The 26,852-nt window shown below is 42.1% G+C and overlaps 2 protein-coding genes and 2 long non-coding RNA genes across 6 annotated transcripts in view; 2 read left to right on the top strand and 2 right to left on the bottom strand.

Moving 5' to 3' along the window:
• Positions 1 to 11,383, bottom strand: part of sin3aa (SIN3 transcription regulator family member Aa) — a 19,844-nt gene extending 8,461 nt beyond the window's left edge. The window contains exons 1-11 of one of the 3 annotated variants that reach the window (XM_008411187.2): positions 11,287 to 11,383; positions 5,718 to 5,937; positions 4,498 to 4,680; positions 4,282 to 4,388; positions 3,878 to 4,184; positions 3,555 to 3,803; positions 3,310 to 3,462; positions 1,450 to 1,605; positions 1,248 to 1,337; positions 697 to 815; positions 389 to 599 (exon numbers count right to left, since the gene is read on the bottom strand). In XM_008411187.2, coding sequence (XP_008409409.1) covers positions 389 to 599; positions 697 to 815; positions 1,248 to 1,337; positions 1,450 to 1,605; positions 3,310 to 3,462; positions 3,555 to 3,803; positions 3,878 to 4,184; positions 4,282 to 4,388; positions 4,498 to 4,680; positions 5,718 to 5,906 — 1,764 coding nt within the window. In that variant the 5' untranslated portion in view covers positions 5,907 to 5,937; positions 11,287 to 11,383. Of the gene's footprint in view, positions 1 to 388; positions 600 to 696; positions 816 to 1,247; positions 1,338 to 1,449; positions 1,606 to 3,309; positions 3,463 to 3,554; positions 3,804 to 3,877; positions 4,185 to 4,281; positions 4,389 to 4,497; positions 4,681 to 5,717; positions 5,938 to 6,025; positions 6,115 to 8,281; positions 9,920 to 11,286 lie in introns of those variants that run through there. The other 2 variants (XM_008411189.2, XM_008411188.2) reach the window with 2 other exon arrangements.
• Positions 7,782 to 17,245, top strand: LOC103465951 (uncharacterized). The gene is made up of 3 exons (XR_001776692.1): positions 7,782 to 7,872; positions 7,962 to 8,106; positions 17,173 to 17,245. It is a non-coding gene; the product is annotated as an uncharacterized LOC103465951 (long non-coding RNA).
• Positions 13,244 to 24,532, bottom strand: ptpn9a (protein tyrosine phosphatase non-receptor type 9a). Its single transcript, XM_017305268.1, has 10 exons — positions 24,354 to 24,532; positions 24,053 to 24,158; positions 22,860 to 22,970; positions 22,461 to 22,777; positions 20,789 to 20,876; positions 20,030 to 20,099; positions 19,841 to 19,919; positions 19,608 to 19,758; positions 17,062 to 17,269; positions 13,244 to 16,004 (listed from the first exon to the last, which is right to left on the bottom strand). The coding sequence occupies exons 1-10, from the start codon at positions 24,515 to 24,517 to the stop codon at positions 15,814 to 15,816; spliced, it is 1,485 nt and encodes a 494-aa protein (XP_017160757.1). The 5' UTR covers positions 24,518 to 24,532; the 3' UTR covers positions 13,244 to 15,813.
• LOC103465953 (uncharacterized) overlaps positions 17,277 to 26,852 on the top strand; it is a 34,473-nt gene continuing 24,897 nt past the window's right edge. Inside the window, exon 1 of the long non-coding RNA XR_001776690.1 lies at positions 17,277 to 17,333. This is a non-coding gene — a long non-coding RNA (uncharacterized LOC103465953). The remainder of the gene's footprint in view (positions 17,334 to 26,852) is intronic.

The following is a 26,852-nucleotide window of genomic DNA, read 5'->3' as shown; positions in this document are numbered from 1 at the left end:
ATATAAAAAGGTAGAACATAAAGTTTTATCACAAGAAAAATACCCGGTTTTCATATAAATGTTTAAAGTTTTCTATTAACAAACTTAGATCAAATTTGCAAAGGTTAAAAAGCTTTTGTGGGTGTAGAAAAAAACGTATTTTGCTGCCGCAAGAGCAATTGTTGCACAAGTAGCGCAAGTCCTGCTTACTAGCGTATATTATTTATTGCGAGTACAAAATGCTAAAAACAAAGAAAAGAGTTTAAAATGTCTCCTTTACCATCAACCATCAGTAACTGACTTCTAGTTCTGTTTGGTGACTCTCTAAACATTCTTAGGAATCCAATGTCATTGATCTTTTAATTCAACCGTAACAGAAATGAAAGGTACGACTCTTAACGTGCCTCACCTCCTTACAAAGCGGAGTTCTGCCGGTGCACTTGGGTTGCTGGTAGCTTTTGGGCAAAGCTCTGTAGCTGGAACCCAGCCTCTTACARGAAGCGTAATCGATCTCCATAGCGATGCCCTCGGTGGCGCGTTCCTTGGGGTACGTCTCAATGTGGGACATTTCGCGATAGCCCAGGAAGTTTTTGAACCAGTTGAACAGCTCTGGAAATTTCCTGTGAATCAGAATTAGGCAAAAAAAAAAAAAAGCACAAACACTAAGAGACAAGTGTTATTTAAATAGTTTTTAGATTACATGACGGGGTTACGTACCCCAAAAAGGGCAGCACCAGCTGCACCAGTTCAGCCCTGGAGATCACCTCTTGGTTAAAGATGATCAGGCAGCGTAAGAAGCTGTCGTAAGCCTCGGCACTCCGCAAGGCTTTGCGGACCTACGTAGGATGATGTCAGGGGTTATAATGTGCAGACACGCAAGTGTGACTGTCCAAAAACAGAAAACTCCCAGTGTTTTCAATCAGTTTACCCTTAATGATACCTTTAACTTCTTTGGAGAGTAGAAAAATTAGGGATGCACCAATTCTGATTTTGTCCTATACTGAATTTTTTGTCTGAAAAGTCACTAAATAAAGCAACAAAGTTGCTAAGACGTTAACAGTTGAGTGACTATTCTTAACTATGCAGTCATCCGTGTCTTGTGGCTGAGCAAAACGGGACAGTGTTTGATATTTAGGCCTATACGGAGGTAGATAATATCGGTGGATAAGTAAATATAGTCTGTTGATCTTCCAAAATTAAGAAATTTAGGGAGAATTTGTAGGGGCAATCCACTGTTTCATTTTCAAACAACAATAAGCCAAACTCACCTTTTCAAAGAACAGAGACTCTGTGCCGACTCCGTGTTTGCTGGGATCTGCCACTGGAGAGTCCTTCAGATTCAGTAACTTGGGCTTTTTCTGCAGAGAGAACAAATACACATATAGGAAGGCCCATTAACAATAAACCAGAGATGAAGGCGAAAACAAAAACAGAGAAGGGATAAAGCTTCAGCGGAATGTGTGTGCAAACCTTGACGGGCGGCATGGGCCCCGGAGTCGGGTGGCGTCGGATCTGACAGCCGTTCTGATTGGGCCTCTGTTTGTTGTTGAGCACCACCTTTTTGGTGGTGAGACCGTGGTCGTTCTTTACGGACTCGGCCTTCTCTGCGTTGGTCTTACTTAGCATCTGGTGGGAAAGACAACAGTGACTGAGATACGTCTCACGCCATTTGTTAGAGAAAGTTGTGGCCTAAGAAGTAAGGTTAGGTTGCTCTGTTCAACCTGTCATCTAAAATTGGAAAGACTCCAAACCTACCAAGATGTACCCTGACAGGCTGGACAAGAAGAACCTTAACCAGAAGAACTTCAGAGTAACTTTTTGGAGGAGCTCCAAAGAGCCACAGCTCTAACTGGAGAAGCTGCTGGTGAGTAATGAAGTGGATCACATTTCTAATCGTCCCTGGTAATTCCTCTGTTTCAGAGAAACGTGGCTGCAGAATTTGCCTCCTGGTTGTAGAACAGTGGACCAGCCCTACACCCTCAGCAGTTTCCTGGAGAGTGGACAGGAGTTCGCCCAACCAGTCTGCGGGTCTTTTGTCAATGGACAAGGCGTTCAATTGCGTCGCTCTAGGAGTCCCGTTGGGGGTACTTCGGGAATATGGAGCACCAGACCCTTGATATGGGCTGTCAGGTCCCAGAATGACCAATTTAACAGCTTTTTTCACATTGCTGGGGGTAAATCAGGCTTGTTTCTGATCAGAGACGGACTCTATCAATGTTGCCCTTTGTCACAGATTCTGCTCCTTCTAGGCACAGTCAAGGTATTGAGGGGATCTGTTTTGTTGGCCTAAAAATTGGGTCTCTGGTTTTTGCAGACAATGCGGACCTGTCGGCTTCAGGAAAGTGATCTCCAGCTTTTACTGGAGAAGTTCTTGGCCAAGACCAAAGTCTTGAGTTGGAACAGCTAGAGTACCCTTTCCGGGCTTCAGACAAATTCATGCCCCAAGTCGAGGAGTCTAAGTAATCCCACCAATCAAGGACAACTTGATAGGTATATTGATACTGCGTCTGCAGTGACGCAAGCGCTGCAGTGGTCTGTCGTTGTGACGAGAGAGCTAAGCCAAATGGCGATGCTTTTCATTTACCGGTCGATCTACGTTCCTCTCTCATCATCACGAGTTCTGGGTAATGACCGAAAGAAGGAGATTGTGGATACAAGCGCTCCCAATGAGTTTTCTCCGCAGGGTGTCTCGGCTCAGAGTTAGAGACATGGTGAGAAACTTAGAGGAGCCAGTTGAAGTGGCTCAGGTATCTGGCTAAGAAGCCTCCCTGGTGAGATATTCTGATTCCTAAGGGTAATTTAGAAATACCATTTAACCTAATAAACATCTAATAGTCATGTTCTTGGATGGGTCTCCAAGAACCCATCCAAGGGTTCTTGGAGAATGCATGTTCTCCATTCACTGTATGGAGAACATGCAGACTCCGTACAACAACATCCCAAGCTCAGCTATAAGCAGGATGTGGGCTATGAGTCCAGCGTGGACCAACTTGCTCCAAGGCAACAATTCTACAACTCAACTCAACAACAACAGGCCACTGTGCATTCACTGGAAGACTAAACGAGAGACCCACAGTTCAAAGAAAGATATAGGAATTCAAAGGTTGCCTCAAGTCAAATAGTGCACACGGCAAACATGTGGAAGAAGGTGGTCTTGTCAGATGGGACTGACCAGCTGACAAATTCACATTACCATGAACTTTGTTGACTTTTCTTCACCAAAACACAAACAAAAAAGAAGGGGGCTAACGTCAAACACACACCATACTTTCAAATAAAACACACTGATGTTTGAGATTATGAAGCAGAAACAATGTGAAAAAATCTTACTGCCGAACTATTGGCATCAGGGAGAAACTGTCCAAACTCCGATAGCAGATCCTCCTGGTTCTTGAAGAGCCTGGCCACCTGAGCATAGACCTCCTGCTCTGTCAGAGCTGGCGTATAGTTACCTCCAGCCTCTTTAGCATTACGCTGCTCCTTCTATGGTGCAGAAACAAACAAAAAGTTACATTTTGAAACAACTTGGATTAATTAGATAACACATCAAGTTTTCTGCTTTCATCCAGACAGACCTGGTATGTGTGGAGAATCTCCAGAAAGGCTTTATAGATGTCCGGCTGGCCCTGGAAGCGGTTCTTGATCTTGTTGACGTAGTTGATGGCGTGGTTGAACTCCACGGGCTGGTTGTTCTGCATAGGCGGGCCAGCGGGGGTCCCACCGAGGGCTGGGTGGAGTTGCACGGGTGGAGAGCGGGGGGAGGTGTACGCGGGGATGGATGGATTGGTCTGGCTGGTTGGTGTCAGCGCCTGTGGCTGAGGCGGCTAAAACAGAAAAAGTGCTACGTTAAAATGCGACGCATGCACCCAACAATGCCGTAGAGTTCCCTCCACCTCACCTTGCTCATCTTGGCGGGGGATGGCTGCGTCAGAAGAGGCGGAGCGGCTGCGGCGGCAGTGGTTGTCGCAGCAATTGGGAGCTGGGGCGGATGCTGGGTGGCTGCTCCCGTTATGGGGATGTTCTGGACCGAGATGCCGTGCGGCGTTATGTGGTGGATCTGACCTGGTGTCGTTACATTTACCAGGTCGTTGGTCTGGACCTCTATCTTGTAGCCCGGGGGGAGGAAAGTGTTGAACCCCATGATGAGGTCGGGGTGACCTTTGAACAGCTGCGACACCCTGCTGATGACCCCGGGAGTATCGATGCTGATGAACACAAACATACAACGCAGTGGTGATGAGTTTAGGAGCTGGAGTAAACTACTGTTACTTGATTTGTGAGACCTACATCTGGCTGTCTCACCTTTGCGACTTGAACTCTTTCATTATATCTAAAAAGTCATTGTAGACCTGAGGCTGGTTCCCAAACTGGAGCTTCACTTGATCCAAATATGACAAAGCGTCTTCCACCTAACAGACATGGAGGACAAGGCAGACATGATCATATACACGTTCTACAGATGCAACACTCTTGATTGACGACTAAGAGAATCAGAGGCAGACGCTTGGACTCACTTACCTTAAGCCTCTGGAATTGCTGGTGACCTTGTGCTGAGGATGGAGGGGCCGCTGTGTGCCCGTGCCCCGACATCACAGAGGGCACGTGGGACTGAACGGCGGGGCTGTGATGGTGGGGCCCAGTGTGGACCGCCGGACTCGGGACGTGACTGTGACTGCCGCTGTTCTGGGCCACGGTAGGGACCTGAGGAAGGAGAGATACTTTTAATAAGAAGGGTTTCGCTGAACAGAGTGAGGACACAGTATTTCACTGACTTACTACTTATTATTTACACCCCATGAAATTATCCATATGTTACAACCATAATGTTCTAATTCATGGCACAGCCCCAAGTTTCCATGAACATTACTATAATTATAACTATTAGGTAGAGCAACACAAAGTAGTGCGTAACTGGAAAGTCATCCACCTAATGCCAAGTTCACACRACAAGATTTCTATGTTAATTTTTGTTCCAATTTCCCCATTGAACAATCTTAGGATAACCTGATTAGAGAGATTGGTCTTAAGGTAATCTTGTGTGACATTCCTCCCGTGTGTGAAAGCGATCTAAAATTGGGGATATTCAATTGTCTTAGCCCAATATCACATGTGGTGTGACACACGAGAACGTAGTCTCTCGACTGTGACGGTTAGCCAATCAGAAAGCGAGGTGAGGGGAACATGGAGGGGTATCCAAAATACACAGAAGACAAAACAACTACCATGGTGTAACAGAAAGCAGAAGTTGTAAATGTCCTTGGATTGTTTTTCTCTGCTAAACATAGCTCACAAACTATCACCATTGCTTTTTCCCAGTTGGCCATGTTTGTTTCTCTGAAATCACGTTTGGTCTCGAGAGGTTTTACAAGAATCGGTGAATAAAATTGTTTCGTGTACGGTGTGTTGCTCCACAAAAGAAAAGTTGGTGGAGACACAACTGCAAATGACATGCAGGTATAATTGCAGTGAAATGTGGTTCTGCAAAGTACTGACTCAAGAAGGCTGCATAAAAGTGCACCCCACACTTTTCAGATTTTTTTCTTTGTAGCAATTTTGCAAACCATGCATGTTTCTCATAGAAACGTTTATGTGATGTGTTCACATAAAATCCCAGTGAAATACACTGCAGTTTGTTGGCTCCAATATGACTAAATGTATTAAAATTAAAGATAGAATAACTTTGCAAAGTACCATAGATGACAATTTTTTTAGAGCCTTATGAGCTAAATTTTTGTTACCTGGTATCCCTGGGGGACGGAGTACTGGACGCCAGCTGTGGGCTGCATGTTGTCGGTCACGGCTTCATACACGGCTGGAGCAGCAGGGGCGGGGGCCAGGATGCGATGCTGGAAAGGCTCCGGGTTGCCAGCGAGCCTCCGCTGCTGCGACGCAAAAACCGTGTCCTGATCCTCCAGACGGCGCTTCATTATGAACTCATGCTTGTGAGAGCTGCGAGACCTGGGAATGCAGGGACAGCTGGAAGGTCAGCTTTCTCAGTCGAGCCGTCAAACCCCTGCATTGAATTGATCTAGTCTCTTCTAATTACCTTATGCCTTTGGTTTTTACCTCTACTGTAAATTTACGAAGAAGACGCACGGAGTGGCAACAATTCGGCAGATTTGCCAAAGTGGAAAATGACTAAAAATCGCCTGAGACCGAAGAAATCTTTTCAGACATCCAAAGCATTTAGCAACAAGATCAAGCTGGGAGTCAATATCGAGGGCTGTATTGATTTATTATCAAGTGATCATGCATGCCTGACTTTGTTATTGCACAAACTTACACAGAACAATAATGTGGCCTGCGTTATGAAATAGTTTTAAAGAGACAGCTCAGACTTTTTGATGTGAGGTTCAAGTAAAACGTCACAAGCAGACATGTTCAGTAAAGTGACTCACTAAATAGCACCTTACTGGTCATAGCGACTCCTTACACCAGAGCCACATTCATACACTGATACACAGGTCAGTGTTAAGTGTCTTGCCCCTGAACACATCAACATGTGGCAAAACATATGGAATCAAACCCACAACCTTAGGACTGCAAGACAACTACACTTACCACTGCTGCACAGTTGGGTTAACTCCATATTAGTTGGTTCAGGAGGCTAAAGCTAACAAATAGCCTCTGGAGCCAACTAATCTGGATTTTTACTAAATAAAGACATCAAAAGATTTATCTACTGCCAGTAACTTATTAACTCAGTATAGTTAGGCATACAAGGTGTGATGAGATTCTTACAGTATTCAATTAAAAATTAAAAACAAATGTGTATAATGGGACCTCATCGCTTTTATTCAGAACAAGTAAATATTTTTTTCGTGCTGCTGCTAAAATGAGGGTTATAATTAGAGGGAAACATGTAGCAAAAAAAATAAAAAATAAATATTAGGTATACATTTGAAACACCAACTTTTTACAACCTTGGTCAACTTTGGTACAGGTAATAATGCTATGGCTACTGTTAACCTTTTAACAGAAGGTCACCTAAAAAGTTCTGAATTAAGTGTGTGGTCACATTTTATTTAAATGTTCTGATGTTTTTGTGGGTTTGTATAAATCGGTCACCTTCGACCCACTGTAGCTGCTTGTGTATAAATACGTAGCAGTACTGTGTCTAATTTAGCAAGAAAAATTGTTTAATGCGGAAAATGTAAACAGCTGTATAATTTAGACTAGATAAAAGTGTATCTACCTACATTTCAGATAACTTTTTTAGCCTATATCTGTTCGAGAGTTTAATGTTAAAGCTGTAATTTCCTTTTAATTATAGTCTAATGCAACCCTGTAACAGAAAAGCAACAGCGTGTACATTTACTTTCGTTCAAATAGCATGTACTGAATGTGCAGCTCGCGCTCTCCATAGCCAATGAAAACACGAGAAGCCTACGTCAGCGACGCAACAAACAGGTGCTGTGGAAACGTGGGAGTCCGTCTGCCATTCACAACTTCCTCTAGACACCAGCAGCTTCTGTTCACTTGAATGAACGGCTTTTTATAATGTCGAAGCTTCGCGAATTATAATAAAGCGTTTCAAAACACCCAAGTCAAAGTGACACAGAGACAACACTGACGCGAAGCTTCGGAGCTAGCCGCTTTCTGTCCAGCGGTTGAGCTCCGCTGAGCCGTTCACGGTCGCACTGAAAGCAGCCGCGGAATGCTAAGCTAATGCATTTGGGAGCGTCAACGACTCCACTCGTAATGGCATTTTCGTCGCCCTTGAATGCTGCTGTCACTGTTACATCGCAACGCTAGACAAAACCAATTCAGCGTCACGTTTACATGGCCTAGCAAACACAAGCGCCGACCTCAAGTTACCAGCTCGATGCTCTCCACACGCCCGCCATTTAGCGTGGCGAAGAAGTTCGGGAAATTACACACTATTTCTATCAGGTAAGCAAAAAACTGACCGAGCCCATCAACAGTCTCATAGAATACTCATGTTAAAGCATATTATACAGTTTATTTTTATGACTTTCCAGGAAATGTGTCTTCTCGCCTGTGGTACCGAGCCGCCAGCTAGCTGCTAGCTAATGTAAACAACATGGGTAGCCCGAAGAGAAGAGCGTCCTGGGCTCGGAGGGAAACGCATGCAGATAACCGTTAGCGATCAGTCTGGTTTACACGGTAAATGTTTAAAATACGTCAGTAATTAACAACCGGATTTATATACGGCACGTTTTAGGTTAATCTCTGATAGAGTGACATGCATGGAGATGCGGATGATCCCGTTTGGTGTTCTTAAACCTTCAGCTAACTAGCTGGCTCCATTAGCTTACTGAATGAATACAGTTGAACTCACCACTCTCCCAAACAGCGCTCAGAAGTTTGCAGGCGATTATATGACGATCCGTTATATTTTGACCCACCACCGCACCTCTGGTTTAAAAACACAAGAGTGTGAAAAGCAACTTGTCGGCGGCGTGTGACTTTAAAATAAACAATTCGGGCAGTGAGCAGCAAAGTGAAAAATCTCCCCGAGAGGAAAACAATCTCCGTTCGGTTAGCTAGAGAGGTGGGCGGGGCTGTCGGACGAAACCCCGCGCCAGAATACACGCGATTGGTCGGTTCATTCAGAGGAGCCACAAGAGGGGCGTGGCCTCTGTTAATGTTTTGAATTTGAGCTGTCAATCAGAAATTTATGGCACAGTTACCAAACACACCCCTCTGGACTTGACGTGCAGAGGCTAAGTTGAGTAAATCTGACAGGTTCGCAGTGTTTATCTTTGAAATAAACTGCAAAAAACATTTTGTGGTGTAAATGTACTCTTTTTATACATAATTTTAGAATTTTAAAAAAGCAATTATGCTATAGCATCAGTCTTTTTAATATATTTTCCTAAGACGTGATGTTGATATAGGTTTATTTTGTTGGTTTTGGCATTTTTGTATGAATACCTGAGTATGCTAACCTTTTTCAGCAATTTAATAAAAAGAGGTAAACACCTCTTACATTGATTAATTACTTACAGAGTTACTTATTGCATGTGTCTGTCTGTTCATTTTTATGATTGTAGCTTACCCTAAATAAATAAATACACACCCATACAGTTTTTCAGAAATAGATGCTTCTTAAAAGTATGGTCATGTTGGGTGCTGTGATGGTGCAAGGGTAAAGCGTGACCCATTTGTGGAGGCCCCAGTCCTTGATGACTTCGAGTCCCAGCCCAGTGACCTTTGCTGCATGTCTCCCCCCTCCCTTAAAATCTACCTTCCTGTCTGACCACTCTCAAGTAAAGGTTGCTAGTGGTGATAAAACCTTTTTTAAAGTAAAAAAAAAAAACAGTATGGTCACCCATTTGTCTTCACAAGATCACAGTGTTTCGGTAAAGTTGGGTCTTTGGCCAATCTTACGCCGTGTGTTCCCCATGGTCTCTGAAGCAGGTATTGACCGTTTTGGTAATGCGGGCAGTTGCTAGATCATCTTACAAAGTGATGACTAATCTAGCAACTTCATACTGAATCTCTAGCTAGCTTATCTCTCACTCAAGGGAACTTGATTTCCCACTTCAAATCCAAAAATATACTTTTATTTAAACCACCACCAGGTAAAACACTTTTGATGTCTCTGGGTCAGCCATTGGATTCACATGGGGAGTGATACAGCTGTAACACATGTCCTGGATATGTATGTGAGTGGTGGCTCATAAAGCATTGATTCCAAACCTTGTGGTTCACTCCCCTGAATGGAGTGCGTTTCATAATCCTCTCAAGGCTGCAGTCACCCGGCATGCTTCCACTAAGCTTTTTGCACAGCACCCTGATCAGTCAGTGATGAAAGGTGTCCATGACTGACTGTTGGATTATGTTAAATGCTAAACACAGAGGCCCAAATTTAGGTCTTAGGCAGAAATGGCGCATGTTTCCAGATAAGATGAAAAATGACAACTTCAGACACATTTTACTTTCATGTGTCTTTCAACCCATTCGATACCAGGTTTTGTCTTTTGTGTTTCAGCAGCCTTTATTTTGACAATCCAGTCGCAACCCTACAATTTCCCATTCGGATCCATCAGGTGATCTTTCCTTCCATCAACGTTACGGACTACTTCCTGGACTCAAATGACACATGACTATGTAAAGAACGGGGGTCTATTCCTTCTGCACGATCAGGCTCCGCCCATTTCATATCCTAAAGCCAATCGCTGCGTGGTAAACGTCACAACAAGTACCCTCCTACAAAAGGTGGAACTTCCAAAATAAACCATCGCCCACGACAGGCGGAGCTCCAGTAGTACTAGCCCGGGATTCCTTCTACCCGTCCAGGCTGGGGGAGTCAGAAGCAGCCGTCCGTCGGCTGCACCAGACGCTCACCAACTCTCATCCACACCGAAAACAGCACAAAACACCTGGGGCAAACTCTTCAGGTGCAAAGAATAAACGAGTATATGTCGACTGCTGTGCATTGTTTGTCTTTACAAGTTTGTGCAGAGAGGCATGTAACAAAAACGCACTGCGGGCTGCGGAAACACCCCCCCACCAACACGGAGCAAGCGGCAGCCCCGCGCCGTGTGCGTCGGCCGACTTTTCTGCACTCCAAACAAAAGGATCCACGATGTTAAAGCCGCCCATTCTGCCTCTAGAATCCGTTCCCCCCATTTCACATCCACCTTCCCACAGTGGACGCAGAGAACGGGGGATGGGGGCGGGGGGTGGGCTCGGCGGCGAGCACCGAATGTTTTCTGGGCGACATGAGCCGATCAATTTGCCCTTACTGAACAATGCCAAAGTCAAACGGAACGGGAACTGCTGCGCCGTCGCCGCCGCCGCACGGACACAACGGCGCGTGACGAAGACATTCGCCATTCCCCCCGTCGCGCGACATGAGCAAACCCCGTTCCTCTGTCCCGCAGGGGGAGGACCGACGCGTTATATTCTTTGTTTACCGCGATTCGCCGGGGTTAAAATGTCTATGCTGCCTCACCACAACAACTCCCTCCCTTCTCCTCCTCCGTCTCCCCCACCCCTCCCCACCTACACCGATCCATTCGGAAGCGATCCGTCCGCTCACAAACGCTGCAGACAGGGGGACGCCTCGGACGGTCACCGTACACCCCGCCACCCCAACCCCACCTCTGGAGATTGTTTACCAGCCGACATAATGCTGCAGATTTACCCCCGCTCTCTACCACGTTATGTTTTCCGAGCCTTCTAGAACAGATAAAAGCCGCGCGATACAATTCATTTACGAGCAACAAAAGAGGCGCCTCGCGACAAATAACCGCTTTCGGATCCTCGTTCGTCGTCGCTCAGCGGTTCGAGCATTGCTAGTTTTAATAGCGTTAAGTTTAAACAGCTGTTACATACCCAGGAAAAAGGCTCCTTTACTCCGGAATTGTGTTTGTAACAGAATAGTTGGAGACGCCCCCCTCTGCTGGCATTGGCGCGTAGCGCGAGACGCGTCACTTTGTTTTGAATATCGCCCGCTAAAAGCGAGGCACCGCCACCGTCCACTGTAGTCTGAGACACAGTGGATGATGTCGGCTCTTTGTTTTCACCTCACCTTCAGCAGGCCATCTGTTAAGAGATTGATTACAGCTTAAAATATGTGACGGACAAACATTTAGTTTAGTATTACATGAATAACAATAGACCGCAGTTCAGTTTGTTTAAATAGCGACATTTCAATCTAAATGTCGTTACAAGACCAATCTCCGAAAATGTACAACTGAAAACCCAGGAGCGAGGGCGGCTAAGTACTTTCTGAGGTGTATGCAGACACATAGGCTCACCTCTCCATGGATCAACAGCTGTTAAATTCAGGAAATGCAGACTTGGAATAATTTTTCCGCCATCGTTTTGGCGCCCCCTGAGGCATGGCACCCCTATGCAAAGCAAATGGTGCATACCAACTTTTGGGGACTGGTTGAAACCAGATATTTACGCACAAAGTCCTTTTTCCTTAATGACATTAAATCAGACAAAACATTCCCTTATCACGACATTAGCAGAACTAAAACTGAAATTGCTGTTTCTTTACGTATATTTTTGTGACTCTCTTTAATTTTCTCTATTCCCTTATATGTCTTTGTTTGTCAAATATTGTAGGTACCTTTTTATAACTAGAATGATTTTCTGGATGTTTCTTGTGGCAGGTAGGTAGGTAGGTAGGCTAACATTGCGCAGCCATTAATCTTCAGCTCTGGCCACAATTTTCTTTTGGTGCTTGGTTAAAGGTTTCAGGAACGCTTTGTTGTCTTATGTTTGACTTAGCTGTTTTTAAGATGCTTCCCAACTAATATGGTTCTATGCTTAGGGTCATTGCCCATTTAGAAAACCTCTTTACATCCAGAGTTTCTGGTCGACATCTTTAGATTTTGCATCAATATATCCATGTGATGTCCCTTTCTCATCATGCAGCAAAAACACCCCGAACTTTGATGCTGGCACCCTCATATTTTACTGTAGGCATGATGTTCTCAGGTTTCCTACAACTGTGATGTTTTTTTTTTTTTTTTGCCAGCCACTTCAGTTTTATCACCAGACCATCCTTCAGCTCCTCTGCATTTTTGGTTCTGGTGTCTCTCATCTTCCTCTTGACCATACTCCATAGATAAAGTACCAGCAGAGGTACCAGAGGACCACAACCTCTACCACAAAATCACAGCGTAGAAAGAATGCATCTCACCTCAGTGCCACGGTGTTTTACCAGGACTACCCTTCAGTTCGTTTCTGCAGCGTTCTTCTTTGTTTTTGTGGTTTGCCACACCTTCTTTCTAAACTCAACAGCTGAGGGGTGCATGCAGCACTTTTCAGGAAACCCGAGAGTATTTTTAGGAGCAAAGTAGGGCTTTTAGACACTGAGCCATCAACTGAAGGGACAAGTAAAGAACTGTGGTTAAATTCAGAGGATTATATGGCACAAATGATATTGTTTTTGTGATAATGAGCTTTTCTTGAGTTGGTTTTGTTCATTCATAATCCCTCTGGTTCCATGACCCCCTCAAAATTAGTGGAAAGACTATTGTTAGTTGCACACATGCAGACGTAACCTGGTCAATCAGCTCTCTCTCCTGGCAGAGCAAAAGGAGACAGCGGCTATTTTTCAGACCTTGTGGAGGTAGACAAGATCGGTGGATGAGATTGGTTTCTCATGTAATTATTGTCCAATCATCAATTTCCCAATATTAAGGAAATCGGGAATGATTTATTGGTGGATCCCTACAAAAAAAAATAAAAAATTCAAATGTACCTTAAGTGTACCTTAAAAGGAATAACATGAAATCAGTTAAACCAGAAGACATAGCGCACCATTGACAACCACGCTGACATAGTTTGTGTTTATTACAGTATAGCATGAATCAATGCGCAATGAAATACAATACGAAGTGAAAACATAATGTTATAACAGAACAAATATAAAATTAATGGTAATTGCATATTTGTATGAAAACAGTAGCTGAATATAATAGAAAAATAAAGCGGCACGTCTCGTGTCCGTCATTGCAAGAAGAACTAATTCTAAAGATCAGACTAGGTGGAAATGCCAGGCTTTTAAAAAAATGCTTCACTACCAGCAAATTCAATATGAACTCTGGAGTAAAGAACGTAAGACAAACGACACACACACAACTTTTGTACATGTAATATAATAATAATAATAATAATAATAATAACCACGGCAATATACTGGGACACGACGAAAGCACTAGACTATTCTTGATTCTCGAGTGTCCGAGGAGGACTTGTAGGCTGCGGTCGGCACGCGTTTGTGCTTACTTACATCGTCGTTGCTGTCCGGTCCGTCTCATTAGTCCCAATAAAGCTCTACGCAGATGATAACAGTAAATATCTCTGTGTTTTACAGCTACAGCATCACTAAATATACAACAATCAACAAATCCCTGCATCACACGTAGACTCCCTACAGTCATCTAACGTTAAATTTGTCCTCTCAATGCCACGCTGAAATGCCAGAACACATTGGGATTTTTATTTTTTATTTATTTACTTTTTAAAATTTTGTAAAAAGTGCTAAGACACGATTTATGCATAAAAAAGGTATTGCACTACTCGTGAGGTCTTACACCGATTTACCCTTCTGTGACAGGCACCGCCTTAAAACAGATGTCTGTGCAGTACGATGCTAACACAGCTAAGGCAGCCAAAAGCTCTTAATATATTAGGCGAGGTGGAAGCTTGTGGGGTTTTTTTTTTTTTTTTACATTTTTTAACCACTCTAATATTGTAGAAAAGAAAACTAAAAAGAGGTCAGAGTGGATTGAAACTACAGGAGCATTCAGTCAAAATATGTAGCAGCCATTTGGGGATTCGTCAGCTTTTCAAATGATGGATGTGCTTTCGCTCTGTTCACTTTGAATGACGCTGTGCACTTTACAATAAACGTGGCGCTTGGCAGCGAATTTGTGGCCTGTCCTCCACTGGAACATCCACAACTCCGTGTGACATTCACAGTGGGTTATAGACGCATTGTGCTGAATGTTTGCCTTAATGAGACACCGAGAGGGGCGGCAAAAAAAAAAAACAGTTCAAATCGGACTGGTTTAAAGGAATATTTCACCCCGAAAATGCCTGTAGATTTCAGCAATACAAAACTACTTTGGACTAAAGGGATTTTAATTGAATGTTGAACTACGCGATCAATAGTAAAACCAGCGCTAAGAGGAAAGGGTCGAGCAGGTTTGTAATGTCGTGTCATGATGCTTAACAGTTAAAAGGAGCAGCAGACACTTTTCTGAAGTGAATTAACCCTTCAAAGTCCTTAATAGTGAAGTGAACATAATTTTTTTTATTAGTAATTAGATGAAGTGAGGCCTCACAGTGTGTTGCAAAAATAATTAATACCCTTGGAAGTTTCTATTATTTCTGACAACGGATGTTATTTGGATTTTGCAAAACGGACCAACAAAAAGTAGCAATTGCAAAATGGAAATGAAATCTAAATTTAAATGTTTCTTTGTAAATATGTTTAGTAAAAAAAAAAAAATGGATGTATATATCTGGAGGTTTTTTGTGTTAACTTGGTTTTGCTCTTAGTTTTATTAAAATATTTTTCTCCTATTGCTGAAGAAAATACAAACTAGTGCATTGTATTGTTTTTTGATGCACTATTTTGTCATTATAATATTGACACACCTATTAAGTGTGTCAATAGGTGCGTATGTTCAATAAGAATTATGTATTAATTGTAATCTGGTTGACTGGCTCTAATAAAAGTCATTGATTAACCCCCTTTGCTCTGATACCTGAAAATAAAATTGTCTTCAGAAATCTCAGCTCTGAATTGAGTCCATCTGTGGGTAATTGAATCTCAGGTGTTTTGTGAAGATCTCAGACGTTTTTTGGAAATCATTGGGCGTAGCCATACAGACTTGCGATGGAAACTGGTCCTACAAAGCACTGACTCTTCTTTTAGACGTCGATTCATGAACAAAGTTGAAAATCATGTACCAGTTTCCTTTCACTACTTTGTGTTGGTCTATCAATTGAAATGCCAAACGCACTGAAGACGGGGCAAGTGACATAACGAGAAACGATCAAAGAGTACGGAAACCTTTCCAAGACATTGTATTACCTCCAAAGCTTAGCGGTCCGCTCACTCTGCTGCATTTTTCTGCATGTTTTCAACAAACCTTTTAAAACATCACATTGTTGACAGCCACAGTATCATCACACATCATCAGCAATCAAGGCTTTTAATCTTTAATGCGTTTACTTGGTTTGCCAACGGCTTATGGCGACGTGTCAGAAAGCTCGTCTTCGGTTGGGAGTTGACTTTACTTCCTCCGGTCGGCCGGTTGCCCAGCCTGGCTGCGGGGTCAGCAGACTGACAGCAGAAAAGTTGTGGCTCATCCTTGTTGTCGTTTGGGGGCCTTACTGATTAGACGGTAGCAGGCCCTGTCTCTGGGCGTGTTCCAATATAGCGTTGTAGCAGAAGTAGTACTGCTCCGGCGTCTGAATGCTGAAGGCCCGCTGCGTTCTCATGCGACGCACCGTCTGAAACACGTTGAGGGAGCCCACGTCCTGGAGCTGGGACAGACAGATGTCCAGGGCACAGAAGGTACCTGCCAAGAACAAGGACAAGTCACTCGCGCTTGTATCAAACGTCATGAAATTGTTCAAGCTTTTACATTTGTATCGCTCCGACCACTTAAAAGTCCCGTCCCACTAGATATTTTTGTTTTTTCAGTGCTGCAGAAAGACACCACTTTAGGGAAATACCACTTCAGCATTGCCTTCCCGTGTAATTAACACTACGGCGTACAAAATTTGACCGAGCATAAGATTGAGCAAATTGGAATGGAAACAAAGCACTTTTGAAAAAAACTAAAATTTTTCGATGTTTTTTTTTGTGCTAGGCCATATCAAAATTGGTGCACTTTGCAAAACTGCAACAGAAACGCCATTTTTTGCGTTTTCACAAGTCACATGATCAACAGCTAGATGTTAATACTGGCGGAAAAGACGAAGAAGACAACATGTTGGCACGGCATGTGACTAAGTGACTTATCGCGTAAACAAACACCACAAATGTGAAATTGTGTTGGTTTTTTTTACATTAGCAAAATATTGACAAAGTCTTGCGAACATTTGTAATGGAAGCGCAGTTGCAATAAATTTGGGTAATGGTGACAAACTCTTTTTAAAGAGATTGACCTAAACTTCATTTTTATTAGGCCAGAAAGATGAAAAACACCACTAAAATATTTCCACAGCAGAAACGTCTCTAATAAAGGAAACATGCAAAACTATGTTCAAATTTTTGATCTTGTCATACAAAAAACTGACTCTTTTATTATTATATCACATCATTAGTTTACTATATTGCATAAGTTGTATTTTGTTTTGAAAAAACAAAAACATTTCCACCTGTAAGTACTTTTGATTGGAAGATTTTGCAACACTTCAAAAATGTGAAAGGATGTAATGTTGCAAAATGTACTTCATCTTCCTCACGTCTAAACCATGTAGGATGTGTTTTTGATCTGTCACTACACATGGCGTGATAAAATAAAGGGTGACTGCAGCTAAAATAATTTCGGATCACAACCTTATCAATATATCAGAAAGCACAATAATGTGACATTGTGAGAAACCCCCCCCACAGTCTCCTGGTCTTACCTGTTCTCCCAATCCCTGCACTGCAGTGGACCACCATCGGCGGACCCAGTGAGTGGCCGGTCCACTGAGGGCCCAAAGCCTTCACCATTTTCCTTTGTTGCCTCTTCACAGCTCCCAGGAAGTCGATGAGAGTCACCGCTGACGTGGGCACGCCGTAGTCTGGCCAGCTGAGGTACTGGAAGTGACTCACGTGTCTCTGCTCACACGTCTGGACAGGTGGACAAAAACACATTGAAATGCTTTGGCTACACACTGGGCTTGTAGAATTCAAGGTACTGTGTGACTTCTTGAATCATCGGTTTTTATGCTCAATTTGAAGTATTGCATTAGAAAAGGTTGAAGGAAATGGCAAAATTCTAAAGATTTTGCAATTGCAATTTTGTACCTGCGTAACCTGGTCAAAACCAGTAGATGGAAACTCACCTGATTTACATTTTATTTTATTTTTTGTCATTTTAAAAGTTTGCTCAAAATTTGCATGGCAATTGGATTGAAACCTAGCTATTGTTGGTATTTTTGTAAATGGATTTAAGTAAATACACAATAACAATGCAGCATGTTGCCAGTAGCAAAGTGCATAAAGATTCAACTTAAAACTGGAACTTTGAAAAGTCATCCATAAGGTGTCTACAGGTCAGAGTTAAGTTGTCCAATCAAAATAAAACTACATCTAGGTCTGTCACGATAATACATTTTGCTGGACGATTAATTGTCTAAAAAATTATTGCGATAAACGATAATATTGTTTCAAGACCTTTTGACACTGATTTAATGGAAATGACTAATAATACATGCGATTTCCTGATAGATACACCTTATTTTCAAAAGAACACGTAACACTGGAACTGATAAACTAAATAAAACAACCAAAAACAAAAATAAAATGAATTCTCAGTCTCCATTAACAAAAAACGTACTTGAATAAAAACTAGACAACAAAGCCAAAGTGGAAATAAATACTGCATTCAACCAAAAGAGTACAGATTATGAAGTCTGTATACTATATTGCCCTTCAGTAATCACTAGATTTAAATAGAGAAAACGGGCACATCCGACTACCTAATGCAAGTGGCGCAAAAAGTGGGGATGCAGCGCATGCAACGCATAGGGGCGCAGCACCAGAGGGGGCGCGCCAAAAGCCCGTCTGGAGGGGGCGGCGTGCCGATGATGTTTTCCCATACACTTCAGCGCGCCTTACGCTCCTTCACCTCGCGCACATAACGAGGTGAATGAGTTTTACCTTTCACATATCGTATGTTTTCGCATCCACCTGAATAATGTGTAGATGCGCCACTGCCTAATGCAATAGTTCACACTACACCATTTTTTGCCGCTATTTTCCCCTTACGACAATCTTAGATCGTTGGCCGATTTAACAGATCATCCTGCAGTGTGTGGTGTGTTACGGTAGATCGTCGTGGTCGCTCCGATCTAAATCAGGGGTTTTTCCCTTCTGGCAGCTTAACGCAGCCCGTTGAATGTGACAGGTAGCCAATCAGCGCGGATTCTTCTCCGCGCTTTCTGAGGGGAAATTACGGAGGGGAATCCCAAACAGCTGACACGGCGCAACCCGACATCGGAGATGATATGTGGTATCATTAATGTTTATTCAGCATTTCGTGCAAAGAATATAGAAATGACAAGGGGAGGAGTTGGTGCCAAATTGCTACCTCAGTTGATAAACCCGGTAAGTTTTCAGCTGTTCTTCGTTAACGTGACATAAATAGGTTATAATGATTTTCATTCAGTCAGGACTTTACCTGACTCAAGCCACATGCATCACAGGTAGATTCTAGTAAAGCATTGATTAATGCCGGATTTTAAAATTAGTTAACTGGACTTGTAGCCATTATTTTGTGCCCATGTGGCTGGAGACCACATGGCACGACGAACCCGATCGAACCGTTATACCTAGGATTTCTGTCGGCTAAGGTGTGGTCTCAGGTTTTGAAAATGGGCCGACAACACGTGTAATGTGCGCTGGACATTAGACTAAGGAAATGAGGAAGGGAAGGTCAGTGGAGAGCACCGGAGCTGAGCCTTTTTTCATTCAGTGTCATCAACAGAAAGAAAAAAGACCGGAAGTGACGATAAAGACGATAATTAAAATGAGGATGATAGGTTTAATTTATCGTCCGATTAATTGATTTATTAACTAACTACATCAGAAAATTTTATGGTACTGTACGTAAAATGGTGTAAACAGCAGCCAAACCTTGATAGACATCCAAAAAGCCCAAGGATCGTTTTTTTTTCCCCAACAAAGATTTCGATAATTGGAGAAACACCTGGCTCAAGAAAGGCCAAAATCCTGGTGCAAAGTAATTGTTTTAAAAAGCTTACGTATCACACACACACTATTAAAACTTTAAAAAATCTTCTATTTTTAATTCTAAATCTCTTTATCTGTGACAGACTGAGCTCCTCCCACCTGAAAGCTCGGTACATAACAGCTTTCAAGTTATAAGAAGTGTTGAGAATTTTTCAGGGATCTATTTGTGCTTTTAGTTAAAGAGAAATCCTAAACCCAGAGAAGAAGTGTATACCTCCGTGTTGTGCAGCTCCAGAGTGGTGTGGTTGTAGTGGGTGTGGTGGTCCACCCTCTGGTTCACCACTGCTATGTGGCCGTAGACCTCCTGCCCGCCTTCCTCCAGGGGCCAGTACTGTCCACACTTCCTCCGACTGCCCTCGTCCGTCCTGCAGCACCGAGACACGTCAAGAAAACCAAACCTGACCAAGATTACGAAAACAGGAGCGCCCAGGACCCTTTTGGGGTTACCTTGTTGTCATGACGATAAGAAGCACGTTTTGATCCCAGACCATTCTCCAGAAATCCCCGTAGGTTCTGTCCAGTGGTCCTGTGACGTACAGGGGAGCTTACAGCAGGTCTTGTGAAAACAAGTCCACTTGCATGAAGTAGACTTCAATAAGAAAAATAAATTTAATTCAAAGCGTCTACCAGTCCTACCTTGAGTACCAATGTACGCGTTCTTCTGTTTGTAGCCGTCCATGAAGCTTGCGTTGATGTAATCCGATCTCTGAAAGAACACCAAAGCTCAAAGTTTGGGGTATTGATTGCACGATGTGACCGTATCGGCCGATGTAGGGCTTTTATTTTTACATATCAGTCAGATTTGTTAAAAAACTGGGCTGATGTTTATTTCCATGTTGTTATTTTTGTGGTGTGTGGTATTTATTTGGGCATGTGACAAGATTGTGTGATGTTTAACTGAAGTAAAGAAGTAATGACATTAGCATTGAGGACACAAGATGTTTAGCATTGAGATGCTATTTTAGGCGTGGATACCTTTGGCTAACTCCACCTAGGGCAACTTGAACAACAGATTGGTCCAGCGTCCCCTCAGATTAACCCCCAGTGGGCCTACTGAAGTGGTTTTGTCATACATTGTTATTTTTGTGGAGATAGCGAGTGCGTCAGATTTTCGAGTGCAGCAGAAACCTGCAAATGCAAACTTAAAATGTCATTAATTAATCAAAATTAACATGTTAAAATCCCGACCCTAATATGTACGGTGTACTGGTAAATCTAGGTTATCTTCCTTGTAGTAATATTGGTTATTGATATCGGCCCAGATTTTCACATTGGTGCATTCCTAGATTGAATCAATTCCTACAGAGCTGAACACACACATCAGTTCAGAAGACATGCGGTCAGCTGAGCGAGAGCAGCAGTCTGTTTTCTGTTTGTTTTTCAGTCTGACCTTACCTCGTTTCTGCGGGGCTTTAGACGAACTCTCGTTTGGTCAAGGCACAGCACATCGCCATAGCGATTCTTCTCCTGATTGTAGGCCGACCTGTGGAACCAAAACAACACCAAAGCTCACTACTGACACCTGCTGCTCCTCACTGGTATAGATAAATTGAACTATGTAGTTGTGAAGTTACACTGAGCAGGTCTCCATTTTCTTCAACAAATAAAACTCTGAAAAGTGCTTTTACTTAAAAAACAAACAAACAAAAGAATCTGATTAAATATATTTATGTTTGTGAATGTAATGAGAAAAAAAGTGTCACCTAACCTCTGCATCACTGGATTCATCTCATTCATAGCTGCATATGAATTATTCACACTGAGCCAGATATTATTACACCAATTAAATGAATTGTAATACGATCTATTTGCAGCTAATGCTTCATATGTCCCTATCAGGAGCAGAGGACTGTATTACTGTATCATAAGGTCTTTTTAATGTCCACATTCATCTAAGTGATAAAATATCTTTAAATAACCAATCCCATATTAATATCTGTATCAGTGCTGATATTGTGGGGGGGGGATTAGAGTATTATAACAATGTGCCCGATCCATAAAGGCAGATCTAGTCGGTCTAATTCTACACTATGTACTCTGAGCGACATCATGATTTATTACTTAATTAACATTACATTTAGAATTTCTGAAAGAAGGTTTGTTGCAGTTCATTTTTGTCAGTTTCAGTTTTTCTACTATTTATTTTACATTGGCTGTTATAATCCTAGTTTCACTGACAGAACCATTTAAAGTTGTTTTTTTTGCATGTTTGACCAAACTTGTGAAGCTGTTGGTGAATTAAAGTGTGTTGTGATGGTGCAGAGTTGTCAGATACATTTGTAATTACACCTAGTCGTCTTTTTAAAATGGATAAATTGGAGAACAGTTTGTGCTGAAACTGTAAGAGTCATGAAGGTACTATCACTCATGCAACACAGGCCTGTCCATTAGAACTGCCTTTTCAGCAAAACAATGGAAAAACGGCAAAACAATGGAAAACCAAAAATTTCCAGGGTTATTATTTGTTAGTGGAAAAGTCATAGTGAGTATAGAGAACGGATAAAAACCATCACAGATTGAATCTTTTCAATTGTTGACAGCCAAATTACATGATTGACAGGAATCCTATAGGATTGTTTGGAATAAGGTTTTTTTTGTGGCGTTTATAATTACTTTAATTTTGTTGTGAATATTCAATATGTATAAGCTCCTCGGCCTAATCTGAGCTCTAATGAGTATTTAATGTTTGTTCTGTTTTATTTCTTTTTACTTTTAAATCTACATATTCAATTAGCAACAAAAAATTTTAATTCAGTATATTTATGTCGGCGTTTAAAAAAACAAAACAAAATAATCTTTTAAGCACTTTCTGAAAAAATTTGTATCGGCCAATATGAAACCTCAGATATCGGTATCGGAAGAGAAAAAAGGTGGATCGGTGCGTTCCTAGTCTGCATGTGTAGCAACTTTGTTGCTATATTTTTCAACTTTTCAGACAAAAAACACAAAAAGTAAGTTAAAAAAAGAAAGGGAGTCGGCAGGTCAGGCTAGATAAAGACCGTCTATCGGCTGGAAAACTGTTTCCCATGAAGCGAAGTGAAAGCAGACATTGTTCAGGTTGACTCACTGTGAGCAGTGGAAGGTTCCGGGAGGCGCCTCCCTGCGCAGCTCCTCGTACTCCTGGTAGACGCCCGAGCGCTGCAGCCGGCCCAGGTGCGCCAGCAGCTCCTGTGGCCGCATGGCCTCGGGCCCCGGCACGTGGATGGACGAGTCCTCCAGGGGGATTCCCACCAGCTCGTCCACGGGGTCCACCCGGCCGTTCTGACCCGCCAGCAGCTGCTGGTTCCAGCCCGAAGCGTCCAGCGGAAGCAGGCCGCCCAGGTGTTGGGGCAGGCAGTCTCTGGGGAGGTGCTGACGCAGCTCGGCCATTTTCACCATCTGAACCTGGAGTCGGAGGGGGAAATCGGGGATTCGATGATCCAGAAGCTAAAAATCCTTCATGCTTTTAGTTTGAAGGACGGTTTACCCTCTCCCTCAGTTTCTCCTTCAGCAGCAGGCTGAGCAGATTGTAGGGGACTCGAAACCACACAGGGGCCCCCACGATCAACACCTTCTTCAGCCTGGCAGGGAACGCCCCCTGGTGGACACAGACAGACCATTTCTTAATAAAACTATAGATTTTCTAGACAAAGATTTTCATCTTCAGAAGCTAATTTTTGTGGACAAACCAGCCCAATAAAATCTACTGAATTATTGCTTTAATGTTATTATTAGTGTTACATCAGTGCAAAAAAAAATCTATACCTTTTATTTCAAAGACTATAGTTGGCGTCAGTATTGTCAATAATGTCTTCTAATAACATAATCACCCAAAGATAATTTATAATGTCCTGCCAACTTGGAACATTTTTMAATATGCCCCACTGGGCRTAGCAAGTTTTCTGAGACAAATAATAAAATTTWTTGAAATATGGCAAATAAATAACATTCACATCCCTGGGTATATAGATTAAATTAGTTTGYTGTGTAGTTTGTTTTTATTTGCCATTTGGAAAAGCTTTTATTACCTGGAACCAACTAATGGACGACCCTTGTAGCACTTGATTTTAAGGTAAGGTAATTTTATTTATATAGCACATTTTCAGCAACAAGGCAATTCAAAGAGCACTTTGACATAGCTTTAGTTTGTCTAATTGGGARGCATTTGTAACACTTCCTAATTGAGTGCCGTGAGAAATGCACCAATTTCAGGTTAATTTGCCCGACTAGTGACCTTCCAGTCAAAAAATCAAAACTCAGATATTTTTTCCAATCAGTAAATTCAACYGGATCSGGTGGGGAATAATTTTCAGATAAGGTGCTGTAACTAGGAAAATGATACAAAAAACCCCAATGAAAACTATATCAGAGGAAACACAAATATGAAAGAAGCTGCTAAACATTTTGAGAAATTGTTCAGGCTGCAGGAGAGCGAGAGAAAGCAAGACTTTCAGGAGGTAGAAAAATACATCTGAAGATCATTTAGATGGCAGCAAAACACCTTTGTWATATMTTTTCATAAGAGAAATCAGAAACAACTGTAATCTCTGTCATCTGCAAGAACTGGACATCAAAAATTGKTTTCCAGATTCTGACTGTTACCTCCCTAACAAAACYGATTTGACCTAATTTTTTGCATTGTGGCTGTTCGATTTAAACCAGTGAATYAGYTATTCCAACCTTGAGCAGGTTGAGGATCTTCTTGCTCAGGTCCAGCTCRAAGTTGGTGTAGTTGGAGCCCGCCATGTCGTAGATGAACACCAAGCCATTCCTCTGGGTCTCAAAGCTGAAGAGAGTAAAAAGAAATCTGCATGTTTTCACACRGTACACCAAAAARGTTCAACCATCCATGTTTGAAAAATGTAAATGTGCACCTTTTTTTTGTCAAAACACAATTTTAGAAGTGAAGGGAAAAATCTGAATTCTGTCTCTTTGATCAGAAAATATTCTGCAATCAATAATCAGAATTCCTGGTGGTCACCTTTCTACGGCCCGGTCCAAAAGGTAGAAGAGAGCCTGGAGCACAACGTGGTTGCCTGTCTTGTTGGGATGATGAAGCTTGGCTGTGTACAAAGCGATGGAGGCTCCTGTCGGGTCCCGGACACTCTGAAAACGGAGAATATCAACAAATAAGAAGCTTTTCATCTAATCTGGATCACAAGATTTTGGATTTGTATTTATTCAGCCGCTCCGTGTCGATACTTTGTAGAACCAACTTTCACTTCAATTACAGCCAGCAGCTGTTTTGGGGGGGAAATCTACCAGCTTTGCTCATCTAGAGACTGACATTTATCCCCATTCTTCTTTGCAAAACCAAATTACAAGAATTAAGTCATAATATTATGACAGTAAATTCATATTAGCAGGATAAAGACACACTATTACCAGAGGGAAGTTGTAAAATTGATAGAAAAAGTTGCAAAGCTTTGATAATATAATCAAGATGAGACGTGAGCAGCTCGTCTCGTCTGTGGTTCGTTCATCGAAACAGACGCAGCCGTTTGCAAAGATTGTTTCAAAGTACTGCTACTGATAATAATTTGGTGCTRATGTGTTAAAGAGATTAATTATGTTTATTTGTAAAACCGATACCAAAATATAACTTCACAAGATGCTTCACGTTCCTCATTTTAAGTTCTTATTTTTTGTGTGGGAGTTATCGTAAAATTACTACTTCATTTTATTAATATTACAACTTCATTCTGGTAAGATGAGTTTCTCTTCACGATATCACTGCKGTTTCATCTTTAATGTCATACAAATTATTTCTCGTATCCTTATGACTTTATTCTTGTAACATAACTTTTTTTCTCGATTTATTGTGACTTTATTTTCGTATTATGATTTTCAACTTGCTGTCATTTSACTTTCAGTAATGTTATGACTGTTCTCGTGTTATTTATGTCTCGTCTCTTTAGTTCTTGTATTATCTTGACTTACGGTTGTATAACTTTTATCGTAATACGACTATTCTTGTATTATTTCAACCTTTCTCTTGTATTAGTACTACTTTATTCTCATAATGAGTTTATTYTCGTATTATTTCTACTTACCGACATATGACTTTACCATCATAATATTATGATATTACTACAACTATTTCTCTTATTATTACAACTTTTTCTCATTATTTTCAACTTACTATCATACAACACATAGAACATAGATATAAAGATATATCATTATGTTATTACGACCTTAAAGTATTATTACTACTTTATTTTCGTATCATTTTGACTTATTGTCGTACTGCTTTGTTCTTATCCTGTAATGGTGCCGCTCTGGTCAGTTACTCTCCTTGCTCAGCTGTCTTTTAGACGATGGACTGAACATTACTCAGAGATGTAGCTTTCACAGAAAATGCAGGTGTGAAAACTTTTGCGAGGCGCAGCAGCRGAACCACGATTTGGATTTTCTACCAAAAGCTCGTGCTTTCTTGTCGAACAACACAAAACGTGGCGACAAGTGTTGCTTTGTTTTGTTTCAACCAGACCAACACCCCAGATCAAAGTGACCACCGGGGGGCAGTATGGTTCATAGAGTGTGTTCATACACACTCTATGAGGTAGGGAGAAAGGGCGATCAACAGCAATCACCATCAATATATAAAGATCCTTTAGGTAGCACACCTCCCTTGGTTGATTTCTTTTTTTCCACTTCGCGCCCCTAACGGCGCCGCGGTGCCACTCCGCCGACCGGAGCGCTCCTTTCTGTAGGTGAATTATCCCGCCCAGGGGCTAAAAATACATCAGACAGGATATGAATCCTGCTGCTGAGGCTGGAGGACTCAGACGTCAGACCAGAGGATGTGCAACATCAACCCCGCTGTGGCGCGTCAGAGAGGGGAAGGAAGAAAATGAAGGCAGGAAAAGTAGTGGGAGGGAAGGCTTTTCTTTCTTTTTGGTTTTTGTTTTTAGTTGTTTTTTTGTTTGGTTTGTGTCTGCGGGCCACATGACAACTGACAGGATAAACTTATCTGGCAGTTTAAAGCCGGTTAMGACCTGTGGAAGCATTATGCGCATCATAAATTTAGCAGTTGAGATGCTCCATAAAGAACATTGTGTGATAAGGTTCCATCCTCCATATCGCACATCACACAGGGATTCATAAACCCTGCAATAAACATGCTGCTGGGTTTCASCTGGCAGCTGTCGGTGGTGATTAGAGTCCTCTGGGATGTGCGCTGTAAAATATTCACACCCTTTTAATTTCAGGTCACAACTGAGAACTCCACAGCATTTTTTAGAGGTGAATATTTTCTGAKCCGCCTAAAAACTATATGAACTTAATAGTAAGCAGGTATCTGATGTTTGTTAGGGAACATTAGTCGCTCCAGTTTTTTCGCAGATTGTGGAAATTTACGCAAAATTTGTATTTTGCATTGCAAATTTTTCCCCAAAAAAGGGTMAAAAACATTTGTGTTTAAGTTACAGCGACCTCCCACCTGCAGGTGGCAGTATTTTCTATTTGTACAACGCTG

The sequence above is a fragment of the Poecilia reticulata genome, linkage group LG6, assembly GCF_000633615.1.
Source record: "Poecilia reticulata strain Guanapo linkage group LG6, Guppy_female_1.0+MT, whole genome shotgun sequence".
Classification (NCBI taxonomy): Eukaryota; Metazoa; Chordata; class Actinopteri; order Cyprinodontiformes; family Poeciliidae; genus Poecilia; species Poecilia reticulata.
Note: the sequence above shows the minus strand (reverse complement) of the source record. Positions and strands in the feature narration are given on the sequence as shown.